This window comes from Squalius cephalus, assembly GCF_949319135.1.
Source record: "Squalius cephalus genome assembly, chromosome: 7".
In the NCBI taxonomy this organism is placed as follows: domain Eukaryota; kingdom Metazoa; phylum Chordata; class Actinopteri; order Cypriniformes; family Leuciscidae; genus Squalius; species Squalius cephalus.
In genome coordinates this window covers 30,401,412-30,426,248 of record NC_137128.1, presented here as the reverse complement: position 1 = coordinate 30,426,248, position 24,837 = coordinate 30,401,412, and the positions used below count along the sequence as shown (strand labels likewise).

Sequence of the window (24,837 nt, the reverse complement as noted above, 5' to 3'; positions counted from 1 at the left end):
CGGGCGTGTTTATACTCATGGTTTAATGAAAGACAGTGCCATAACTGTTTATAACAGGGCACTTCCATTAAGGGGTTCAGTATTTTGATACTACACACATCCACTCTAGATTTATCTCCTCCGTTGTCACGTAATAAAACTGATGCTTATTCCAGTTTTCATTTCAAATATCAGTGTATTAGAACATTACTGAATGGAAGCAGACAATTTCGATTTTTGCTATGTTTATAGACAGACAGGTATATACAGTATGCAGTAACCTATGTACAGTATATGTTGCTTATTTTGTCTAGTCAATTACATAAATGCATGAACCAGTAATTTCCATTAACATAATAAAATGCCTTTTTCTTTTTTGTGGGAAAAATATAATTTGTCCTCAAGGGGTATCTGGAGTCTGTACATAATGGTGAAAGGACGCAGAATGCTATTTTAAGCATGAAAACAACTCCGTGTTGTCTTTACTAACCTCTCATATTTCTCTGCATATTTAAAAAAAAAAAACCAGATGATAACAAGTGACAACATGGTTGTCAATGTAATAATGCCAACATAATTGTTGATTGATACACAATTTTGGCTTGGTCCCTGGACCATAAGAATAAAGATTCTTCTGATTTTTTTAAATTTCCTGCTTCTAGTGTACAATTTATTTATTTTTAAATAAATAATATTTTAAACTCTGAAGCAATCTTTTTTTTCTTGTCTTTTTAACAACATTTCTTACTGTGTATACCAACTAAACAATAACCTTATATGTTCCCACCAGGCAATTCCTCTAAAAATACTCATTTTAATTCAGATTATTGTTGGACTTCTGCTATCAGTGGCATGGCAACATTGAGCTATTTGTCTTTCGGGCAGTCTGTACTTTGTATACTAGTATAATCACTGTCTTAACAGCAAACAAGGTCTTTGATGTTGAGCATGCTCAAAAGTGCATGTTTACTCACAGTAACCTTACTTTACCTTTCTTTACTTTACCTTCACAGTTACTTTACCTTTCTGTCTATGTATTATTTGTATGCGCTTGTTGATTATAGGACCTTGTGTCTGTGATTATAGGACAAATGTCATACTCTGCATAATCACAACATACTGTACTTATATTGTCAAAGGTTTTAATCAGTGTAAAGTAAACAAAATCTCAAGAATGCCCTTAAATAAGCACGATAATGTGGCCTTGTTTGTGTATTTTCAGGCTACTGAAGACCCAGTCGCTGGAATGGTTCTACAATAATGTGAGAAGGCGTTTTAAAAGGTTTGGCAGTGCTAAAGTGTTAAAGAACCTCTACAGGAGGCATGCGGCCGAGCATGGAGTGCTAGCAGACCCTACAGGTACTCGCCATCTGGACTTTTGTGTGACCTTCCTTTAAAATAAAGGATGTTTTCACACTGTGACATTTTATAATGTATTTTGTTATATATTTGCTATGTTTAAAAGAGCTGTTTACATGTTGCATATTTGTAAGAGTTTCTTCATTTCAAATACCATCTGCATCCGGAGGATATTTCAGTTTTGGATTGTCCTTCAAGCTCTAGCACTGTCTTTTACACTGTTCATGTTTGCATCTATTAGCACTAATTCATAAGGGCTATGGATAGAGCAGGCAGGGATACTATAATCTGATTTACCTCCTCTGTCTCTGATTTAGCAGCAGCAGGATTAAAAAAAATAAGAATAAATCTGTTTACGGAGGAAAGGTCACTGTACAGTTTGATATGACCTGATGGATTCCTGCCCAATTGTATTCCTAACATTTATATAGTGAATAAAACTTGCATATGCATATTTACATTACTTAGTACTTACTTAATCAGATAAATCATTTAATCACTTTCCTAAATTAAAATATGTAGTGGAGCACAGAAAGAAATGAATCAGAAATTAAACATTAATTTTATTGAAAAATCAATGCTGCAGACGTGACTATTATTTTAATAATAGTAAAACACACTGTAAAAATATTAGGCCCATCCATCCTTCTGAACCTGCACAATATATAGTTATATACAATAAACAGTTGTCATTTTTAAAGTGGTAGAAAAAAATATTCTACTGGAAAATGTACTGTGAAAGTACAGCAACTAATAGCCGGAAATATACTACAGTACACCTTTGTTTGGAAGTTTAAAAAAATCTCAAAGGTTATTTTCCTCTTCCACACCAGCTCGAAGTCTCCTTTGCTTGTATTTGTGGGCACAAAGAGTTATGATCTGTGCTCAGCCTCCGTTTCAGTTTTGCTGTGGTCTGTGAACAAAAAATGTCTTCTCCATTAAGAGAAAGGCAGTTAAACGCAAGGCCAATGGCACATTAACAATGGATGACCATGACTGTGGTTGTTTGTCACCTCAGCAGACCCCTGTAACCTCTGAGGAAGAATAGCTCTCTGTGGAAGAGAGAAAAAAGCATTGCAGTGACAGTGAAAAATAAAGAGCTTCGGCCACAAAACTCTCTGCACTATGTGGTCAGGCCTTGAAAATTTGATGCAGAGAAAAGCTAGAAAGATAATCTGTTTGAGTTTAATGTCGGACAAGTGCTAAGAATGGAGCAATAAGCTTATAGCATTATAGGATAGGTTTTTAAGCTGCAACATCAGTCTTCAGCTTTATCTCATAGAAAAAGCTAGATTTATAACATTACTTTGATTTGCTCTCCGCAGTAGAGAGTAGGCGTAAACATTGGCTCATTGTAAAGGGGTAGCAGGTGACTTCAGAGGCAGTTTGACCTTCACCGGATCAAGGGAAACACTTTAAAGGGCTCTATGTGGAGCTGAGGCCATATTGATATGTCAGTAGTTACCCATCAAATGATTTGTCATCCAACTGCTCTCTGAGACTGAGACAGTGATTAAATCATGTGTCGCAGCTGGAAGTGCTGTCGAATCTCTCAGGAAGCGCTTGTCAACAACAAGAACAACAACAACAGAAATGTGTGATGCAAATGGTTCTACCATTTATTAAAAAATATTTTTTTTTCACATTGAGCCAATCTCTATATTCCACTTTTGTCCTAGCTTATCAATATTGAGAATATTATTTTACTTATGGAAAAAAAGTATATTAGGAAAAACTAGAAACCGACAGATTTTATTTTGTGGATGTTCTATTTCATTAAATATTGATGCCTTCAGAAATTGAGGCTCAAGGCTTTAAGTGTTTCCTCATGGAATGCAACATATATTTTCTAAATTTATACATCCTCTCCTACTGAAAATTGATAAATTCTAAAGAGTTATTAAAGTTTTTTGATGAAATGAGCTTTATTTTTTGTTTTGCACCAACAGAGGGGAGCACTTGTGAGGAGAGCATCTGCAATGAAAGTAGCATGTATGAGAGTGACTCCACATTCTACAGACAAAGTGAAGGTTTGTGATCAAATATATCCTATTTAGATATGAATGGTTTGTTATATTAATAATTTTGTTTTTATTAGTTTCATTCAGTGAATATTTGAAAACACTTCACTGCAACTATATGGCAGCAATTTTCTATCTATAAAGGCTTTAATTATTATATCTCTCTCCAGAGCACAGCATGGAGGAGACTATTAGCGTGGCAATGCGTGTGGCAGAAGAGGCCATAGATGAAGCCATTGCTAAGGCTGAGAGCCAGACTAACAGTCAAGTAAGACTTTCCCTATATAAGATCATTTATTCATTCTTTCATTCATTCATTCATTCTTGATAAATTGGCAACTGTTTGACATTTTATTTTGTAGGAGAAGCAGAACGAAGCTCATTATCTGCGAGAGAACAGAGCAGAGCTGATAGAGGAATTGGCCAAAACAATAGTACAGAAAGTGAGTAACAGATGTCAGCAATGACCTTTCATGAGGGTAGAGTTTTACATTGTCCACAATTCAGTGTGCAGTTTAATAATTAACAAACTTAATACTTCAGCAAGGATGAATCAAATTGATCAAAAGTGACAGTTATAATGTTAGGATTTCTATTTCAAATAAATGCAGTTCTGTCCTGAAAACTCTCTGAGTGTTTGTCATGGTAATGGGTATGACAATTTTGATATATTTGGTCTTGGCGGTCTTGAATAGATCTGATATGCTGCTGCTGCTGTTATTGCTGCTGCTACTGCAGAGCAAGTACGGGACTTGCTATTGCCAATAGTTCAAGTTCAAGTTCACTTTATTTATGTAGCACATTTACAACAGCCACTAGGCTGACCAAAGCGCTTTACAGAACAACCAGATAAATAATAAGAAAATAATACCTGCATAACAACACATAAAACACAAATAAAAGCAGCAAAGCTAAGAGCAACCTTAAAACCGGAATAGCAAAACAGTATCAGACTCAAATTTAAAATAGTAAAACAGAAGTGGCAAAGCATTATCAGACTCAAATATAAAGTAGTCAAACAGAAGGGTAAAGCAATATCAGACTCAAATATAGAATGGAAACACAGGAGTGGCAAAACAGTATCAGACTCAAATATAAAATAGTCAAACAGAAGGGTAAAGCAATATCAGACTCAAATATAGAATGGAAACACAGGAGTGGCAAAACAGTATCAGACTCAAATATAAAATAGTCAAACAGAAGGGTAAAGCAATATCAGACTCAAATATAGAATAGAAACACAGGAGTGGCAAAACAGTATCAGACTCAAATATAAAATAGTCAAACAGAAGGGTAAAGCAATATCAGACTCAAATATAGAATAGAAACACAGGAGTGGCAAAACAGTATCAGACTCAAATATAAAATAGTAAAACCAACCTAAGAATAGAGATCAATATGCTAAAGAAAACAGGTAGGTTTTTAACAGAGACTTGAAGACAGACAGGGTAGGGGCTGTTCTAATCTCTAGAGGCAGGGTGTTCCAGAGTCGAGGCCCTGCCACCGCAAATGCACACTCCCCTCTATGCTTGAGTCTAACGCGAGGGACTACCAACAGAGCATGGTCGTAGGATCTTAGGCTTCTGGACGGAGTGTAAGGATGAACAAGTTCAGAGAGATAGGCAGGAGCTAAGTTATGTAGGGATTTATAACCAAAGAGTAGAATTTTGAAAACTATTCTCTGTCGAACTGGCAGCCAGAGATTTGAGAATCGGAGAGATGTGGTCATATTTGCGACACTTATGAATAAGTCTGGCCGCAGCATTTTGGACTAACTGAAGACGAGCAATTTGAGAACTTGATATACCGCAATATAAGGAATTGCAGTAATCTAGCCGAGACATTTATGTTATAAATGCATGAACAGCCATTTCCAGAGTTTTCGGAGTGAGAAAGCCTTTCATTTTAGACAGTAGATGAAGTTGGTAGAAACTGGAACTGATTACGGATGAAATGTGTTTGTCAAATTTTAAAGGCTGGTCAACAAGAACACCTAAGTTCCCGCACCCCTGGGGATTTAAAAGCTGTTAGACTCTCTAAATCAGGGCTTATACACTGAGAATATTCATTTGGGCCGAAAACAATGACCTCAGTCTTGTTTTCATTTAGAAAGAGGAAATCTTGGGCTAGCCATGCTTTAACCTCCTCTAAGCATCGCAGAAAATAATTCATCGCTGCAGGGTTGTTTCTCTTGATTGGAATATAAATTTGGGAGTCGTCCGCGTAAAAATGAAATGATACACCATGTTTCCTTAGAATAGCGCCCAGAACATGTAGAGAGAAAAAAGAGAGGGAGCCAAAATAGTGCCCTGTGGAAGACCACAGGTCAGAGGTGCCATGGAGCTGGAGAAATTACCCATCTTTACTAAAAACTTTCTGTCAGACAGGTATGACTGAAACCATGGTAGAACAGAAGCTTTTAGACCCACCCAAGACTCTAGATAAAAGAATAGGGTGGTCAATGGTATCAAAAGCTGCAGAAAGATCTAAGAGAACAAAAACCACAGTATCTCCGGAATCAGTGGAGAGATAAATATCGTTTGACACTCTCAGGAGGGCGGACTCAGTGCTGTGAGCAGATCTAAACCAGATTGAAAAACCTCATAGATACAATTATTTGACAAAAAGTGTTGGAGTTGATCCAGCACAATTTTCTCCAATAGCTTAGAAATGAAAGGTAAGACAGAGATAGGCCGAATTGTTTTTAAAACAGAAGGATCTAATGAAGGCTTCTTGAGCAGAGGAGTGACCGTAGCCACTTTAAGATTGGCAGGGACAGAGCCCGTTTTGAGACACTTGTTGATAAGAGATACTGTCAAGTTGCTTCTTGGATTTCACACATCAGGTCTGCCTCTAACTTGAAAAAGGGCTTAGTCAACCACGGACACAGGAATCATCTCAAAAATGGCTTTTACTTTCAATCTTCAATAAAGTTGTTACAATCTTAGTTGATTTGCAGTCTGTTGATTTCATTCATATCACAATAGATTGGAACAGATGAGCTTTGTTTGCAGTTAGATTAGTAACTTGAAACAGTCATTCCTTTAGTAGAAAAGCTCAAGCTCAAATTAGGTTGATAACCTTTAAAGAAAAAAAAAAAAAAGAATACAATTCCTAAATATAGCTGCGAGCAGCGATTACGGGCCCAAGCCGGTGGCACCGCAACCCCGGTGCCTTTACCTAAAGGCACCGGGGTGGCGGTACCGCCGGCTTTGGCCCTTCATCGCTGCTCGCAGCTATATTTATATATATATATATATATATATATATATATATATATATATATATATATATATATACAGTATATATATATATATATATATATATATACACACATATATAAATATATAAAAGACAGAAAATATTACTTGACTTACCTTATTCTGATTTTACGATACACTCAAAATATTCCACACCAAATCCTTTAAATTTAATGTAAAAATAAAAATGAAAGTAAGCAGTGTTGGGTTCACGTAACCCTCTCATTAGAATCAAAATGTTTCAACATTTGCCATGTATTTGGATGCTAAACTATTCTTTATTATAGGCTTTGTTCTTCACTCGTGTTCCAATATTGATGGAAAAAATCATCCTCTTCACATGCGCAAAAATGTGCTTGGAAACATCACAGTGGAGCGGTGCTTACTGTGAATGTACGAATTGTTCTACTGACTATTTAGAGCAGTGTAATTTTTATATGTTAGGTTGACTATTTTATTATTATATTTTATTAAGGCTATAATGATCAGGCTGCGATGTCAAGATTGCAATGCTGGAATGTGTGTGTGTGTGTGTGTATATGTGTGTTCATGTTTTTCTATCCCGGTGGGGACTTCAACCTGAATTCACACAGACTCATGGGGACTCGTGTCACAGTGGGGACCTAAATAGAGGTCCCCATGGGTAAACAAGCTTATAAATCATACAGAATGAGTTTTTTGGGATATGTAAAAATGCAGAAAGTTTTCTGTGATGGGTAGGTTTAGGGGTAGGGTTAGTGTGAGGAGATAAAATATACAGTTTGTAAAGTATAAAAACCATTAAGTCTATGGAGAGTCCCCACAAAGATAGTAAACCGTGTGTGTGTGTGTGTGTGTGTGTGTGTGCGTGTGTGTGTGTGGCGTGGGCGCGATGGAACAGTGGACACATAAAAACATACTCCGTCATTATACAGGACGACATTCAAACTGCAAAGTGTTAACTTATATTTGTGTACAGTCGCAATAAAACACAACATTGTGCTTTTGTAAAATAATTTCAAGCAATCAACCCCCGAAAGGCGCTAATTTTAAAATGAAACTAAAATGCTCATGGCTGCACGGGCATTCATAACGGTGCGCATCCACGGCGAGGAACGAGCAGAACAGAGTGAACGTTTTTCAGTTAATTCCTACTTCCATAGGAATTAATTTGAAACGCTCGCTCAACCACTATCAATGTCAGTGTGGACGAACATATTTTACTTTCGTTTTTAAGTTGGCGATTCAAAAGCCCCCAGCGGTGTCACACGTCGATTAACCGGTGGTAAAATATTCTCACCGTCACATACCTAGTATATTTTTAAGTAGATACAATAGGCCTACCTGATTTTGAACATAAGAGGGCAGTATAGCCCTATGTATGACTTGACTTTTATGGGACTAAATAGTACAATTACTATTTTTAAACTTATAAATATTTATTAAATTGAAAAAAAAAAGAATAAAATGGGTTTAGTTGTGATATTTTTATACTTTTATATAGAAATAAATGGTGTTTAATTACATTTTTAGAAGATGAGGCTTTAAGTGTTACTTTACTTTAGTCCCTCACTATAGCAAAACCGTTTGAGATGTTTAATATCCGTTCACAATTTAGCATCTTTAATGTATCTTTATCATTTTGAAAAAGTTTGGTGTGAATAAAATAAACCAGTTAGGAAGAGTAGCTAAAAACTCAGAGTCTGAAATATCCAAAAAATCCACATTCAAACCAAAATATCTGACTTCCTTTTGCTCTGAGCTAATAACTGTAAATTAGAAAGTTGTCCGGCTCGGTGAGACCAATATATATACTGATTTTTGTAACTGTTGGTAAAACTAACCCACCCACTTTTGTCAAACGCATGTTGAAAGTGACACACTTCCTGCTGCCAGTTGGTGGCGCTATAACTTTGACTCACGATAGTTACATCCATCTGATCTGCCTCTTACCACGAACACACTGCTAAAGTTTCATAAAGATCAGTTAATGTATGCAGAAGTTATAACACTTCGTCTCCTCTCTTTTCTCGCCATAAATTTGTTTCCTCGCCACGGCCAAACCGTTCGAGATATCAAAAATCCGTCCGCAATTTAGCATTCTCAATGTCTTGACTTCATGCTCACTGAGTTTGGAGGTGATTGAATGAATTCTCTAGGAGGAGTACATCACATTCCACAGCAAGCGTTTTCCAAACAACCCATAATAGCCGACTTCCTGTTGGGCTGGCGTGAAACTTGACAGAGGGAAAGTTGTTCAGCCCGATGAAATCTATATGTGTACCGAGTTTCATATTAATTCATGCAAGCGTGTTTGATATATGGACCAAGTTTTCAGACCCTGTTCAAGAGGGCGCTGTTGAGCCCCCCTGCCACGCCCGTTTCTGAAACTTTTCACATGTCTACTGGCTAATAAGTGTTATGTGTCTGTCGAGTTTCATCCAATTTCAAGCATGCTAAGAGTCTCAAACGCATCCGAAAAGAACATTAAAATTTGATGCGTTGCCACGGCAACAGTATCTAAGATATCAATAATCCTTTCACAGGTCTACATCTGCCGTGTGTTTACATTATACACATAAAGTTTGAAGCAAATCGGGTAAAAGTAAGAGGGTGACTTCAAAGCATTTTGAAAGTGACACACTTCCTGCTGCCAGTTGGTGGCGCTATAACTTTGACTCACAATAGTCACATCCATGTGATCGGCCTCTTACAACGAATACACTGCTGAAGTTTCATCAAGATCAGTTAATGTATGCAGAAGTTATAACACACTTCCTGTGTCCCATTATTCGCCATAAATTAGTTTCCTCGCCACGGCCAAACCGTTCGAGATATCAAAAATCTGTTCGCAAGAATTCATCCTCAATGTCTTGACTTTATTCTCACCGAGTTTGGTGTCGATCGGATGAAATCCCTAGGAGGAGTATTTCACATTCCATTGTATGCGTTTTCCAAACAACGTATAATAACCGACTTCCTGTTGGGCTTTTGTAAAACTTAGAGCACGAAAGTTGTTCGGCCCGATGAGATCTATATGTGTACTGAGTTTCATATTATTACACGCAAGCGTGTTTGATTTATGGACCAAGTTTTCGGACCCCATTCCAGGGGGCGCCGTCGAGCCCCCCTGCCACGCCCCGGTACCAGCTTCAGCCCGGCCCTGATGGCCGCGGGTTCTGACGTGTGTGCAAAATTTCAAGAGTTTTTGAGCATGTTAAGGGCCCCAAAAGTGTCAAAAAGGCAAAAAAAAAAATAATGAAGAAAAAAAAAAAAAATAATCCTTACGGAAACAATAGGGCCTTCGCCCTTTCAGGGCTTGGGCCCTAATTACAATCAAACATTTGACACCCTATGCATTAACACAATATTTACATTTTTAACACACTTTTAAATTCATATATGAATCGTATGCCCTCTAATGCAGCCTTATCATACTCAAAGTAAAATGTCTCAAAACATGTAAACATTACAAATAACACACAATATGGCATTTATCTGAATATAAATTAATTGAGCTTCAAACAGTCATCCTACCAGCAGCGTCTCGGGTTGATTAATCACTGATGTGCATCCAATTTCTGTCGTACTCATTCACTCATACCTCATAACTTTTTTCAGTCACAAAGTTTTTTCCTCAAAAGAAGGTAACTGGATAAAACCGCAGGACAAGCGCTCTCACTGACAATTGTTTCTGCCCGTGTTTGGCGTTTAATGTGCACATGATAGAGATTCATCACGAGTTGAGTTCGGCTTTTTCCGACGACGTTCTTCGTGGCTTTCCGTAACACCTTCTAGGTGAATCAGTTCGGCATACAAATTTTCTCTTTTCTTCTTCAGTCGTCCCCAATAATGTTTAAACTAATATAAATAAATGTGTTTAACTTCACAGATACCATATCTTGCCCAACCGAATCAGTGATTAATTTTTAAAATCTCGGGTAAATGATATCATTAGGACAAAATGAAGGTTTGAGCTTGACAGTCATGTCCTTCAGTGTCTGGAGGTTGATAGGATCAAAAACCTCCCCAAAAGCAGAAGCAGGTGTCAAGATTGGGGCAGACACTAAGTCTTAAGTTAGGGATTTTGTTAATAATAATCTTTGGAAGTCTTCACATAGAGCATCTGAGGCAACAGACAGTGTGTTAACAGATGGATTTACAACAGACTGAATGACTGAAAACAGAACCTTTGGGTTAGAGTGATTGGATTCAATTAAGTTAGAAAAATAAGCAGCTTTCGCAGACTTGGTATGCTGTTAGAGAGTCTTTGAACATTTGTAATGAGACAAGTTGCCTGTCCCGTTTCCATTTGCGTTAATTTTAAATGATCATATTATTATTTATCAGTGATGACAATGTTTATATTGGAATATTTAAACAACAGATTGTCCACCAGAGGATGGATCCGTCTGAGATTCAGCCTGGATGTAATCTGGACCTGTTGCCCGGCCAGAACAATGATGAGACCTCTCCTGATCAAACCCAGAGTGCCTTCGATGCTTATCTCTGGGTACACTGGCCTTTTTTTTTTTTTCAATGACTCAATCACTTGCAATTTTGGCCACTTTTGAGTTGCACTATTGAATGCACTGACTCTGTAATGCTTTTGTATTGCTCTTTTGCTTCTCCTTTCCCCCCAGAGGTCTTACTCAGCTTTCTGTCTCTTGACTGATGAGAAAACAGACCAGCATGCTAACACTGGGTCAAGGCCTTCAGCTTCGAAAAGTCATGCTCTGGAAATGAAGAAAGAAGAAACGATGCCTGTCCAGGCCATGCCTAGCTGGAGGAGTGTTGACCGACTGGACAATTCCAGTTAGATCCTTGACTTAATCCATATGATTCTTAATCAGTTAATTAATGTTTCTTGCTTACAACAGAGAGATTTTAAAGCAATTTATACTTGTTTAAACTGTTGATCACCTCCATTTATATACATGTCTAAATGCTGTGTATATGTCTTCAGTGTTACAGAGTCCTGATGGGAACTGGATTGCTTATCAGAGCAACTTGCTCTCTCGACCGAGCCTTTTAACTAAGCGCAAAAGTCTTGTCTACAGCGTCTTAGAAAGGGAGTCTGGCGTGGGGTCAGCTTATGACGAAATGGGCTCCGAAACAGAGCCCGAAGCTAATGGGGGCTATGGCGCTGCACTAGTAGAGTTTCGTCGTAAAATGTCTGCCAATAAGCAGTTGAGTTACACAGAATCCTACTTGCCTTTGGATGCACAAGCACAAAATATCACTGCACACACCTTGAATGCTGACACTGAGAACTCCTCAGGACCGGATGGACCAATGCCCAAGTCCCACAAAAATATGCTGCCCTTCCTGAAGAGAAAAGTGTCACTAGAACATAGGCGACTCTCATCCGCCCGCCTCTCGAACATCATGGATGTTAATTCCAACCCAGGAGGGGCTGAAAGCAGTGAGGATGGTCTAGAGGACAGCAGGGTCAAGAGATCACGACGAAGGAGGAAAAATAAGAGAGAGGAGGCAGAGTGGAAAGGACAGTCAGTATTGTCTTTGGCTGTACCGGTGAGAATGATTGTTTGTTGTACAACATGTATTGGCTTTAATTTAGAGCAGGGGTTTTAAATACTGCTATATATTTCCATACATAAAGACCTCTTTATACTTTGTTGTTTCCAAAATTAAATGATTGGTACCGAACCAAAACAAATAATATCTCACTACTACTATAATATACGATTTATGAACCTATAAAATAAATAATAAATTACATTTCTTACTATAAAAAACTGTCAGTAGAATAAAATGATCAAAAATTTGCAATTCATTTAATGATTTCTGGCCATTCTATAGAATTCAGAATTAATTAATTTTGTGTATTTTATAAAGACATTGTATATACACACTACTGTTTAAACATTTGAGGTCGGTAAGAAAAATAAAAGTATTGTGAAACATTATTACAATTTAAAATAACTGTTTTCTAATTTAATATATTCTTTGATGAAATACAATTTTTTTGCAACAATGTAAAAGTATTATTTACTGTGACTTTTCAGCTATTTAATTCATCCTTGCTGAATACAATTATAAATGTATATTAAAAATATTAATATTTTAAGGTAATATGGAAGCTTTAACATCCCTTTAACAACATTTCTTTTAATTTATTTATATTTCATGACTGTGATTCTTTATTGGCAGGATTCCAGTAGCCAACTCTCAGATTCTCTGGTGAAGAGTCGTCATGTAAAACAAGACTTGCATGGAAAAAGACCATGTGATCATGCTCTGGAAGATGACACATCAGACACTGCTACCCCTGACATCTTGAGCTCTGGAGCTGTGACCCCTGATCCATTTGGACCTGATCTCAGTTCTCCTAGCAATTCGAATCATCGAGCCCTTGGTGTGGTTGGATCTTTAGATCAACAGTTGACTTCCAAACTAAAAGAGCTGACCAGTCAAGTCAGAGAAACACAACTTTCCTCCACTGAGGATGAATTGGACAGGTTGGAGTATCAAATGTGGGATGAAGATGATGAAACAAAAGCAAAAGTGGGAGATGAATTAATGGGAGATGCTTTATTGAAGATTGAGGCTGTTGCAAAAGAAAGATCAGATGAAATTGAAGCCACAAATCAAGTAAGGAGAACTGAGATGTTGAAAAAAGATGATCTGACTTCCAAACTCAGAGAGTTGACCAGTCAGGTCAGTGAGACACTACTTTCCTCCTCTGATGATGAACTGGACAGGTTTAAGCATCAAACAGTAAATGAAGGCATAAATCAATCAATGAAAACTGAGATGCTGGTGGTAGATGACAGAACAGATGGAGACAAAATGATACAACGCTACAAAAAAAACCCAAATCATGTAGAGAAGATGGTTGAAAAAGCAGAAGAAGAGAGATCAGAGAAAAAGCAAAAGGACACTGTGGCAGAGCAGGACATTAGTAAGCAAAAGGACACGAAGGAAACGCAAATGTCAAAAGAAATGAGCTCTGGGAGGCAAAAACAGACACCCGCAGAGACAGATGCACAAAATGAGATCGCTAGAGAGAGAAATAAAGAGACAAAGAACAAGGGAGAAGTTCAGACTGAAGAGAGAAAAGCAGAAATAAAAGATGGTGGAAATGTCGTTGAAGGTCAGCAGAGCAGAGCTGAGAATACAGAGATGATCGATCATATTGAGAAGCGGGGACAGGCCTTATCCTCTGAACTGGCTTTGAATAGATTTATAAGTGAAGATGGAAACATGGAATTTGATAAGATCATCGATTCTGTAGTGAAGGCTTTGGATGACATGGAAGATAATATAGAAGCTTACACTAGTGAGGTGGTATTTTTAGACAGGGAGGGAAGTGGGGGAGAGAAACTAGAGATGATGGAAGAGAAGGTATGCTTTGTTGGTGGACAATCGAAGAAGGTACAGAAAAAAGAAATTAAGAAAGAGGGCAAAATCAAAGAATTTGTGGCACTAAAGAACCGCAGTGAATATACTGAGACAGAAGACAAACAATGCATCACATCATCAGAAAAGAGCGTTCAAGGGAACGATGGCAACAGTCAAGGTGACGTAGTTAAAATGAAGGAGAAGAGGGACAAGGACCCCAGAATTCAGCACAGCTCCCCATCTGGTCAGGAGGAATATCTGTCACCAGAGGAGATCTACAAGGTAACAACTGTACCATAACCGTATTACAGTAAACGCTTCAGGCTGTAGTAACCTGCTTGTATCTAACATTCTTTATTGCATCTGCTAATTAATCTCTGAAGCTCTTCTCATTTCATTCTATGTCTTCTGCCTCTTTTTGATCTTTATTAGGATGCACACGTGCTGGACAAAGAGAAAAACCTAAATTTTATCTCCAGTATACTACAGCAGGTGATGATTGTATGCTAATATGGATGGGATGCTCTCATTTAACATTTATAACACTCATATATTATATATATATATATTATACATAATATATATTATACACTCATAATTTACTAAGCTATTGTATGTGTCCCTTCCTCTCTTAGTTTTCATCTGCTGTCTGACTCTTGGCTCACTGTGTATTACATTTAACATATTTTACTTTCTGTTAGGGCTGCACAATTAATCAATAAATAATTGCAATTATGATTACAGCTGCCACAGAATAAAATGTGGATTCAAGTTGGGTGAAAGGCTTATATTTATATTGTGGTGTTTTTGCAGTGTTGCGCATTGTAACAAATCACAGATATGTTGGTTGACTGAATGAACGCAATCAGAGGTGTTTAAATCTGCTTTGAACTTAGAATTTCAAACGTCATACTTAGAATTTCTCTCATTATAACTCATTATATCTCATTATATTTATGTAAATACTGTAAGTATGAAAGCTCATTTCTGCCAGATAAGAAAAAAAAATATGTTTGGGTAAATCATAATAATGACATACAAAGCATAAAATGTTAAAACTATAACATGCTAAGTCATAATTATGAGATAAAAAGTTGAAATCATGACATACTTAATCATGACATACATGAGATGATCATAATTAGGAGTTTGTCATAGTTATGTTATATTAGGTCTTTTAATCTCATAATTTTGAGAATTTTTAATTCTCAATTTTTTTTTACCGAAGCATCTTTTTCCTAAATGTTGGTAATTGATTCACTGTGCAGTGTTCATTTGTTCATTGGTTCGTTGGTTATAATGTTTTTTTTTGATAGTGCAAAACAGTGAGCTCATGCCAAACTAAAGTCACAGCTCTTAGCTCGCTATTCTGTATATAATTTATTTATTATTTAAATAACAGATGCTTTCATGCTGCTAGGTAGAACAATATTTAGCTGTTTAGTTGCTGTCTTGATTTACTGCATGTAACAACAATAAAATACAAACAATTCAGTGTCTCAGTTTTAGATGTGTAGCCCACATAAAGAATATGGCATGCAGTTGGCCCATACAAAAAAACATTTTATTGTTAATTTTATTAATCAATATTAATAACTGTGATTACAATATAAAGTGAAATAATTGACAGTTATGATTTTGTGAAAATTGTGCAGCCCTACATTGTGTTGCTGCAGGTGTGCCTTTATGCCCCATTCATTTCCATTCGTATGCATCTGAACGTTAGTGTGTAAAGTTTACAGTACCTTCCTCTTATGTATTTATCTTGAACAGAAGTACTCGGCTGTATCACTGCGCAGCATCACCTCCGAGGTGCTGAAAGTACTGAACGCCACTGAGGATCTGATTCACGGATCAATGGGAGACGGACAAAGCCAAACAGACCGCAGTGACGTCTCAAGCATTCCCCCTGCTGAGGCCAGAAGACTGGACGAGCAGCTCAGCAGACTGGAGGAGAACGTATGCATTCTTTCTGAGATGAACATTTGTCACGCCACTGGGAATTATGAGCTGCTTCTTAGTTTGTTCTGATTGCGCAGGTGTATGTGGCGGCAGGGACAGTGTACGGGCTTGAGGCTGAACTGGGAGATCTGGAAGAGTGTGCGCGCAGCATCGGTGGATCCACCACCGAAAGAGAGCTGGCTCATCTGGAGGACCAGGTGGCCTCTGCAGCAGCCCAGGTGCAGCAGTCTGAGCTCCAGGTGTGTTCGGCCTGGACGCTGTGCTCTCTCTCTCTAGTTTTCTCTCGAAAAGTAGTTTTTCGTTAATTGAAACAAAGCTGAAATAAAATACAAATACACACACATATACTGTGTATATATATATGAGATAAAAATAACTTAAATTAAAATTAGAACGTTTGCCTTGGTAACTAACTGAAATAAAATAAGTTGAAGCACTACAATTACAAACTAAAACTAATAAAAATAAAGCTAAATATAAAATAAAATAAAAAAACTAATAAAAAGGACAAAAGCACATAGCAAAAATGAAAACTGAAAATATAAAAACGAATTAATATTAAAATATTAATAAATATGAATAAGAATATAAAAATAATTCAAAAGCAGCTTTCCAGAGGTTAACTCTATAAATACTGTATAGAATTAAGCAAACATACAAACCATGGTGTCCCAAAACTGGCAATAGCATTTTACATAGCAGTCTTCTGGCAAAGCCTTACTGTACACATTCTTTCTGTTACTGTACACATTCTGTCATTTTATATCTGCCTGCCTTAATCTGCTTTTTTCCCCCAGGTTTCAGACATTTCCACAAGAATTGCTGCTCTGAAAAATGCAGGTCTTAATGTAACTCCACAGACACAATTTACCAAGGTATTGTCTTCATAGTTAAGTAATATATTTAGATACAAAATCCTACATGCTCATTATGACTAATTATGGCTATAACTGTTGTAAGGGCCGCCCAATCGGTCCAACATCAGTTTCCGATAAGCGGGTGAAGGTTTACTGCATTACTGTCTTTTCAGCGTGGCAAAGTAATTTAATTAAACCTTTTTAATTTTGGAGTCAAATGAAACAAAGAGGTAATGTTTGTCAATCATTACATTTTGGAGTCAAATGAAACAAAGAGGTAATGTTTGTCAATCATTACATTTAGGTGAATGTTTGATTATTCTATTTACCTCTTTATTGAAATGACACCCGTTCATCCGGAACCCTATAACACTTTGAGTCTCGCACCGGTTGGGTACACAATCTCACAACCGCAAGCTTGTCAGTCTCGGTCATTAGACAGAGGCGATTGACTAATATCCTAGACGGCCGTACTCCACTTTGCTCATTCTAGAATATATTATTTATTCCCCATAGATCTGAACACACTTAATTAAGGTAAGACTATATCTAACCAGAGGTCACGACCATTACCATAAAACCAAGCTGACCAAATTAACTACTTTTAATGGTAACTTTGTATAATCATGCCATGGTTTGCCATGTACACTTAGTTTGAATAATACTATAAAATAACCAAAGGTTGAGGCTCACCCTATTTAGATTGGAAAACCTATTATTAGCCTCTACAGTCTAAGTATACATGACTAATGCCATTGTGTTAGTCGGATCTCTAAAACTTCAGTCGGTGTGCTCCTCTGCTCCACCTAAGCTGGATTTTAGTCCGTTACTAAGCTGAGTGTAGAACTGTGGTGTTATGGATTTAACGTAATCTACTAGAGTTAATAATTTCAGAGTAAGTCAGAATAAATGCAAATGTAACCATTTATTATTAGTCAGGTAAATGTATCATGCCAATTACATAATCAATTCAAAGATAATCAATACAATAACATCAAGTGCTCAGAGATAAAGAGTAAAAGATGCATTCCTGACATTAGAAAGAAATACATGATGCTCCACATTACTTCTGTGGAGACGAGACCATTGTACCAGTTGCACTGAGACATTTTAAATGTTACCAAACGTGACTGTTAATTCACTTGTATTGACATAGAACATTATCATTTTTATATAATCTTTCTAAGTGAATTCAATTGAGTGAAGAGAAGGATGTGTAAAGGGAAGGAAGTGGGGGAAGAAGGATCAAATGTGAAGGTGTGAAGACAAATGGCAGTATGTGTTTGTGTTGTCCATATCTCAGGAGATCACAGTATCTGAGGTTCTGTTTGTCTTACACTGTCATCATACTTTTGTTTCAGACACAAACCATCAGCTCATCTCGGAAACTGAGGCGGCGACTGCCAGCACCTCCAACACAAGGTAAGAGCTAATCATAACCAATACTGATCATTGAAATATTTTAGATGTTGTCTGTGTAATTAATGGAGAAATGTGTAATTATTTTTTTAACATTCTGCAGAAATTTCATCTTTAAACGTACTTCATCTATTTCCATTTCATTATATTCTAAGGATACAAAGCAGACATCTGATGTTGGCAATGATTTGTATCTCCCATTTTATCTGTACATTTCAGATAAAGAAGCATAAAGAGGATAGAAGGAGACATCAGCAAGCATCATCGCAAAGTTAAATAGCTAAAAACCTAAAAAGCCACTGATCACATGTGCCTTGAAGCTCATGGGTCATAGAAAAGATTTTATGAACTCAAGCTGTGGTGGGATAGATTCAAATGACTGATGTATCGCTCATGCAGTGATGCAATATTACACAAACACATAACTCTTAGATCAGGTTGCTTTATTACTTCTCTCTCCTCCATACTAGTATCTGAATTACTTTGAAATAGTTACTAAAATGTAATAACTAAGTAAATGTAAGATGTAAAATTATGATGTGGAGCTTTGTTTTGGCATTTTGACCATTACTGTGAATCAAACTCATCATTCAATTAAACTTTTAATAATAATAATAAAAAACATCCTGTTACTGAAAGTATGCTAAAATCTAAGAAATTGTTTTACATTGACTTCCATTTTATGGGCAATTTCTCAAAATATCTTCTTTTATGTTCCACAGATGAAAGAAATAACTATTCCTTTCATTTCTCACCGTCAATATATAGATATATACAATAGCTGCGTCTGAAATTGCATACTCTCTTGAGTAGGTACTTATTTTGAATAAGTAATTATGTAATGACCTCTAACAAAGTACATTCTATGTAGTATGAATGTTTGTTGTATTAATGTAATCTGGATGTACTACATTCACCATGTTGTCATTATCATGTGACCTACCCCTCATGGGATAGTTAAGTGTCCACCGTATGCACACTTCAGAAGAAGTATGTCATCTGGGTACTCTTTGCCTGAGTACTGTTTTTCACCTACTATATAGCAGGGAAGTATGCGATTTTGGATGCAGCCAATGTTTTGCACATCTGACCAAATATTTCCTGCATTAATTTTTTTTTTAACATGATTTCTCTGTCAGATTTATATATTATTCTAGCCATGTGTCAGCTATATGAATCACTGTCATGTAGAACATGAAAACTTTATATTTGCTCATACTGTAAATTTATGGTGTTAGATTTGATAATAGAGATTTACGAGCTATTGTAAAAACATTGATTTATTGTATGTGTGTAAATTAATAAATGGAATTTTTTAGTTTGATTATATTTCAATTGTAGTAAATATTATTTTTGTTAACAGATTTTTGTTTTAACATCGTTTAAACATGACATATCGAAGACAAACAATCAGCAATTACCCCAGTATGAAAAAAAAGATACAAATAAAAATAAATAAATCAATAATTAAGGTTAAAAAAAATTAAAAATAAATATATATAAGGCACTATATCAGTGGGATAACAAAGATACAGAAAAATGATATATAATGAATAAATAATAAACAAACATACAGAGTATACTTCAAAATATACACAAATATATATAAGTACTACAGATTATTAGAATTGTTAGAAAATATCCATAAAAAAAAAAAAGTAGAACAGTAGAATAGAGCTGAAAGAAATCTACGACAGTTGGAATATATGATTAATAATAAGGGAAAAATAAATTAACCAGATGAACAAGAACAATAAAAAATATAGCTGCAAGCAGCCATTACCGGGGCCAAGCAGAATAAGACGACAAGACAGGCCGACATGTCTGAAAGTGTCAGACCAACTGCAACAATGAGCAATTAAAGACATTTAAAGAGGATTTTAGGCAAAATGCCTGAAAAATCATAGAAACAATAATTAAAAATATGATTTAATGGATTATCACTTTCGACCAATAGGTGGCGCAGTTACAAAACTCATGTGATGTGGTCAGAGTGAAGTTACAATGACACATACAATGTTTGGTGTCAATATGTCAAGGCATTGCAGAGATAAAGCCTGATTAGTGCTATTAGCATCATGCCTCAACTTTGCTGCTGCGCTATACAAAAACGGTTTCGTCTGTCGACACGAAATCCATAACTTTTAGTCGGCACGGTCTGGAGATGATACGATTCGATTTTGGTGAAAATCGGACAAACGGTCTAGGAGGAGTTCGAAAAAGTAGGTTTTGAATGAAAATCAAGATGGCGGACAGGAAGTTAGGCCAAATAAGGTAAACTTGGTATCTATGTTCTCAGCTTGACCCAAGGAATCTACTAAGATGAGTTGCATTACAATAGGCCAATTTATTCAAAAGTTATTAGCAATTTTGGAAATTTTGTTATAACTTTTGACCACTAGGTGGCGCTGTTTCTAAATATGTTGGGTACCTTCAGGGGATGGTGCAGATGGCACATTCTGAGTTTTGTAATATTACACCAATGCATTTGTTTAGTATAGCATTTTATTTCACAAAACTGTATTGAAGTCAATGGGAATTTCATGTTTTGTTCTATTATAGCGCCACCAAGAGGCTCAGTCCAACCATTTTTTTTATGTGTCCTCAGAGTGAGCCCATACATATGTGTGTCGATTTTGGTGAAAATATCTCAATTATCTTCGGAGTTATAGACATTTATATGAAAAAACACGTAAAAAATGACTGACACATGACTTTAATTGGAATTTACTACCTCTAGACATCCATATTTTCGCATTTGGGCTTTGACGTTTAGTTAACAAGCTATGATTCCAAACTTCTGACGGTGGTTTCGTCTCGATCGGACAAACGGTTTCGAAGATATCGCCTAATGTTTTTTAAGTGCTAAATCACAACGCTACACAAACCGTAAGGCGAAACCTAGCATGTTTGGTATTGTTGGACTCGGCAAGGATTCAGGAGTCTAAAGAGATGAGTCTCCTGAAAATAAGTCAACCACACCCAAAGTTATAAGCATTTGAAAAAAAAAATTCACCACTAGGTGGCGCTGTTTCGAAACTTCTCAGGCTCCTTCAGGGCATCGTGCTGATGACCCACACCAAGTTTCGTAACAATTCGTTAATGCGTTCATAAAATACAGCATTTTAGCACATAATTCAAAATGGCCGACAGTCAAAATAGCCGATATGGTAAAATTGGATATCAGTCGACTCGGCATGTCGCCCTGAATCTAACGAGACCAATTTTATGATTTTTGGACAAACTGTTCAGAAGTTATAAGCAAAAATAGCCATTTTTCATATCTCCGGACCAGTAGGTGGCGCTGCGCCGAAACGCAGCATGTAGCCTCAGGTCATGCTTGTGAGTACATGTACCAAGTTTGGTCTGAATACGATAAACCGTTGCGGAGATACAGCCTTACGACTGTTTTTGCTAGCGCTACGTAAAATGTATTCATGCGTTTATCGAAAACGGTTTGACGAATCAACAAGATTTTAATAACTTTTTGTCACCACTGCCTGAAGATGATCCGATTCAATTTTCGTGCAAATCGGACAAACCGTCTAGGACGAGTTCGAAAAAGTACCTTTTTAGGAAAATTCAAAATGGCGGCCATGTTTTTATGACGGAAAATGACGATATAGGGTGCAATCGAATCGGCATGAGCTCAGGAATCAGAGGAAAAAAGGATTTCGCTGATTGGCCTTACGGTTCAAAAGTTATTAGCAAAGTAAAAGTGAAACTTTGGACAGGTGGTGGCGCTAGAGGGAATGACTTAGACACACCAAAATTGGTGTACTTAATGTTGGGACTGTCCTCTATCAGAATGTCAAACCAAAACAACTTTCCCGCAATCGGTTCTATGGGCTGCCATAGACTCCAAGAGCGGAAGAAGAAGAAGAATAATAATAATAAGAACGCGAACGGATACAATAGGTGCCTCCGCACCTTCGGTGCTTGGCCCCTAATAAATATAGCTGCAAGCAGCCATTACCGGGGCCAAGCAGAATAAGACGACAAGACAGGCCGACATGTCTGAAAGTGTCAGACCAACTGCAACAATGAGCAATTAAAGACATTTAAAGAGGATTTTAGGCAAAATGCCTGAAAAATCATAGAAACAATAATTAAAAATATGATTTAATGGATTATCACTTTCGACCAATAGGTGGCGCAGTTACAAAACTCATGTGATGTGGTCAGAGTGAAGTTACAATGACACATACAATGTTTGGTGTCAATATGTCAAGGCATTGCAGAGATAAAGCCTGATTAGTGCTATTAGCATCATGCCTCAACTTTGCTGCTGCGCTATACAAAAACGGTTTCGTCTGTCGACACGAAATCCATAACTTTTAGTCGGCACGGTCTGGAGATGATACGATTCGATTTTGGTGAAAATCGGACAAACGGTCTAGGAGGAGTTCGAAAAAGTAGGTTTTGAATGAAAATCAAGATGGCGGACAGGAAGTTAGGCCAAATAAGGTAAACTTGGTATCTATGTTCTCAGCTTGACCCAAGGAATCTACTAAGATGAGTTGCATTACAATAGGCCAATTTATTCAAAAGTTATTAGCAATTTTGGAAATTTTGTTATAACTTTTGACCACTAGGTGGCGCTGTTTCTAAATATGTTGGGTACCTTCAGGGGATGGTGCAGATGGCACATTCTGAGTTTTGTAATATTACACCAATGCATTTGTTTAGTATAGCATTTTATTTCACAAAACTGTATTGAAGTCAATGGGAATTTCATGTTTTGTTCTATTATAGCGCCACCAAGAGGCTCAGTCCAACCATTTTTTTTATGTGTCCTCAGAGTGAGCCCATACATATGTGTGTCGATTTTGGTGAAAATATCTCAATTATCTTCGGAGTTATAGACATTTATATGAAAAAACACGTAAAAAATGACTGACACATGACTTTAATTGGAATTTACTACCTCTAGACATCCATATTTTCGCATTTGGGCTTTGACGTTTAGTTAACAAGCTATGATTCCAAACTTCTGACGGTGGTTTCGTCTCGATCGGACAAACGGTTTCGAAGATATCGCCTAATGTTTTTTAAGTGCTAAATCACAACGCTACACAAACCGTAAGGCGAAACCTAGCATGTTTGGTATTGTTGGACTCGGCAAGGATTCAGGAGTCTAAAGAGATGAGTCTCCTGAAAATAAGTCAACCACACCCAAAGTTATAAGCATTTGAAAAAAAAAATTCACCACTAGGTGGCGCTGTTTCGAAACTTCTCAGGCTCCTTCAGGGCATCGTGCTGATGACCCACACCAAGTTTCGTAACAATTCGTTAATGCGTTCATAAAATACAGCATTTTAGCACATAATTCAAAATGGCCGACAGTCAAAATAGCCGATATGGTAAAATTGGATATCAGTCGACTCGGCATGTCGCCCTGAATCTAACGAGACCAATTTTATGATTTTTGGACAAACTGTTCAGAAGTTATAAGCAAAAATAGCCATTTTTCATATCTCCGGACCAGTAGGTGGCGCTGCGCCGAAACGCAGCATGTAGCCTCAGGTCATGCTTGTGAGTACATGTACCAAGTTTGGTCTGAATACGATAAACCGTTGCGGAGATACAGCCTTACGACTGTTTTTGCTAGCGCTACGTAAAATGTATTCATGCGTTTATCGAAAACGGTTTGACGAATCAACAAGATTTTAATAACTTTTTGTCACCACTGCCTGAAGATGATCCGATTCAATTTTCGTGCAAATCGGACAAACCGTCTAGGACGAGTTCGAAAAAGTACCTTTTTAGGAAAATTCAAAATGGCGGCCATGTTTTTATGACGGAAAATGACGATATAGGGTGCAATCGAATCGGCATGAGCTCAGGAATCAGAGGAAAAAAGGATTTCGCTGATTGGCCTTACGGTTCAAAAGTTATTAGCAAAGTAAAAGTGAAACTTTGGACAGGTGGTGGCGCTAGAGGGAATGACTTAGACACACCAAAATTGGTGTACTTAATGTTGGGACTGTCCTCTATCAGAATGTCAAACCAAAACAACTTTCCCGCAATCGGTTCTATGGGCTGCCATAGACTCCAAGAGCGGAAGAAGAAGAAGAATAATAATAATAAGAACGCGAACGGATACAATAGGTGCCTCCGCACCTTCGGTGCTTGGCCCCTAATAAAATGACCATAAAACCAGAGAGAGCGAGCGAGAGAGAGAGGGAGGGGGGGGGGGGGTATTAATTCAACCCAGCAAACCCTTGAGTTTTTCCAATGTTTGGGCCCAGTCTTATCTTAATGGTACTGTTAACAGATTTTTGTCGGTGACATTCCGATTACATAACCTGAACAATTTTATGGTGTTCATATATTGAAATCGTTGTTAAGGTCTATATTTCAGTTGTTCAGAGTAAAATATACCAGTCAAAATACATATTTCAAAGCACACAGATATTATGAGGAGGACTGAGGGATGTTGATGATCCAATACCTTTGATGTGCACGATTACTAAGAGTGCTATGTGTGTTTTCTGTGTTTGATCATTATTGTATCTCAGTGTTTCTCTCATACACTGCAAAAATATTTTAATCAAGAAAATTTCAAAGATCTAACAAAGTAAGGATTCTTCTTTACAACTAGATTATCGAGAGTTATCCACATGAATTTAGATT

At 37.0% G+C, this 24,837-nt stretch overlaps 1 protein-coding gene across 6 annotated transcripts in view; it reads left to right on the top strand.

The window, feature by feature from the left end:
* myripa (myosin VIIA and Rab interacting protein a) overlaps positions 1–19,534 on the top strand; it is a 28,471-nt gene extending 8,937 nt beyond the window's left edge. For 2 of the 6 annotated variants that reach the window (XM_079875189.1, XM_079875190.1), the window contains 14 exons: positions 1,202–1,338; positions 3,288–3,368; positions 3,530–3,627; positions 3,722–3,802; positions 10,986–11,111; positions 11,242–11,413; positions 11,565–12,133; positions 12,773–14,245; positions 14,396–14,455; positions 15,737–15,922; positions 16,003–16,164; positions 16,723–16,800; positions 18,144–18,204; positions 18,421–19,534. In XM_079875189.1, coding sequence (XP_079731315.1) covers positions 1,202–1,338; positions 3,288–3,368; positions 3,530–3,627; positions 3,722–3,802; positions 10,986–11,111; positions 11,242–11,413; positions 11,565–12,133; positions 12,773–14,245; positions 14,396–14,455; positions 15,737–15,922; positions 16,003–16,164; positions 16,723–16,800; positions 18,144–18,204; positions 18,421–18,434 — 3,298 coding nt within the window. In that variant the 3' untranslated portion in view covers positions 18,435–19,534. The remainder of the gene's footprint in view (positions 1–1,201; positions 1,339–3,287; positions 3,369–3,529; positions 3,628–3,721; positions 3,803–10,985; positions 11,112–11,241; positions 11,414–11,564; positions 12,134–12,772; positions 14,246–14,395; positions 14,456–15,736; positions 15,923–16,002; positions 16,165–16,722; positions 16,801–18,143; positions 18,205–18,420) is intronic. The other 4 variants (XM_079875192.1, XM_079875193.1, XM_079875191.1 and 1 more) reach the window with 3 other exon arrangements.
* Positions 19,535–24,837: the final 5,303 nt, after the last annotated feature.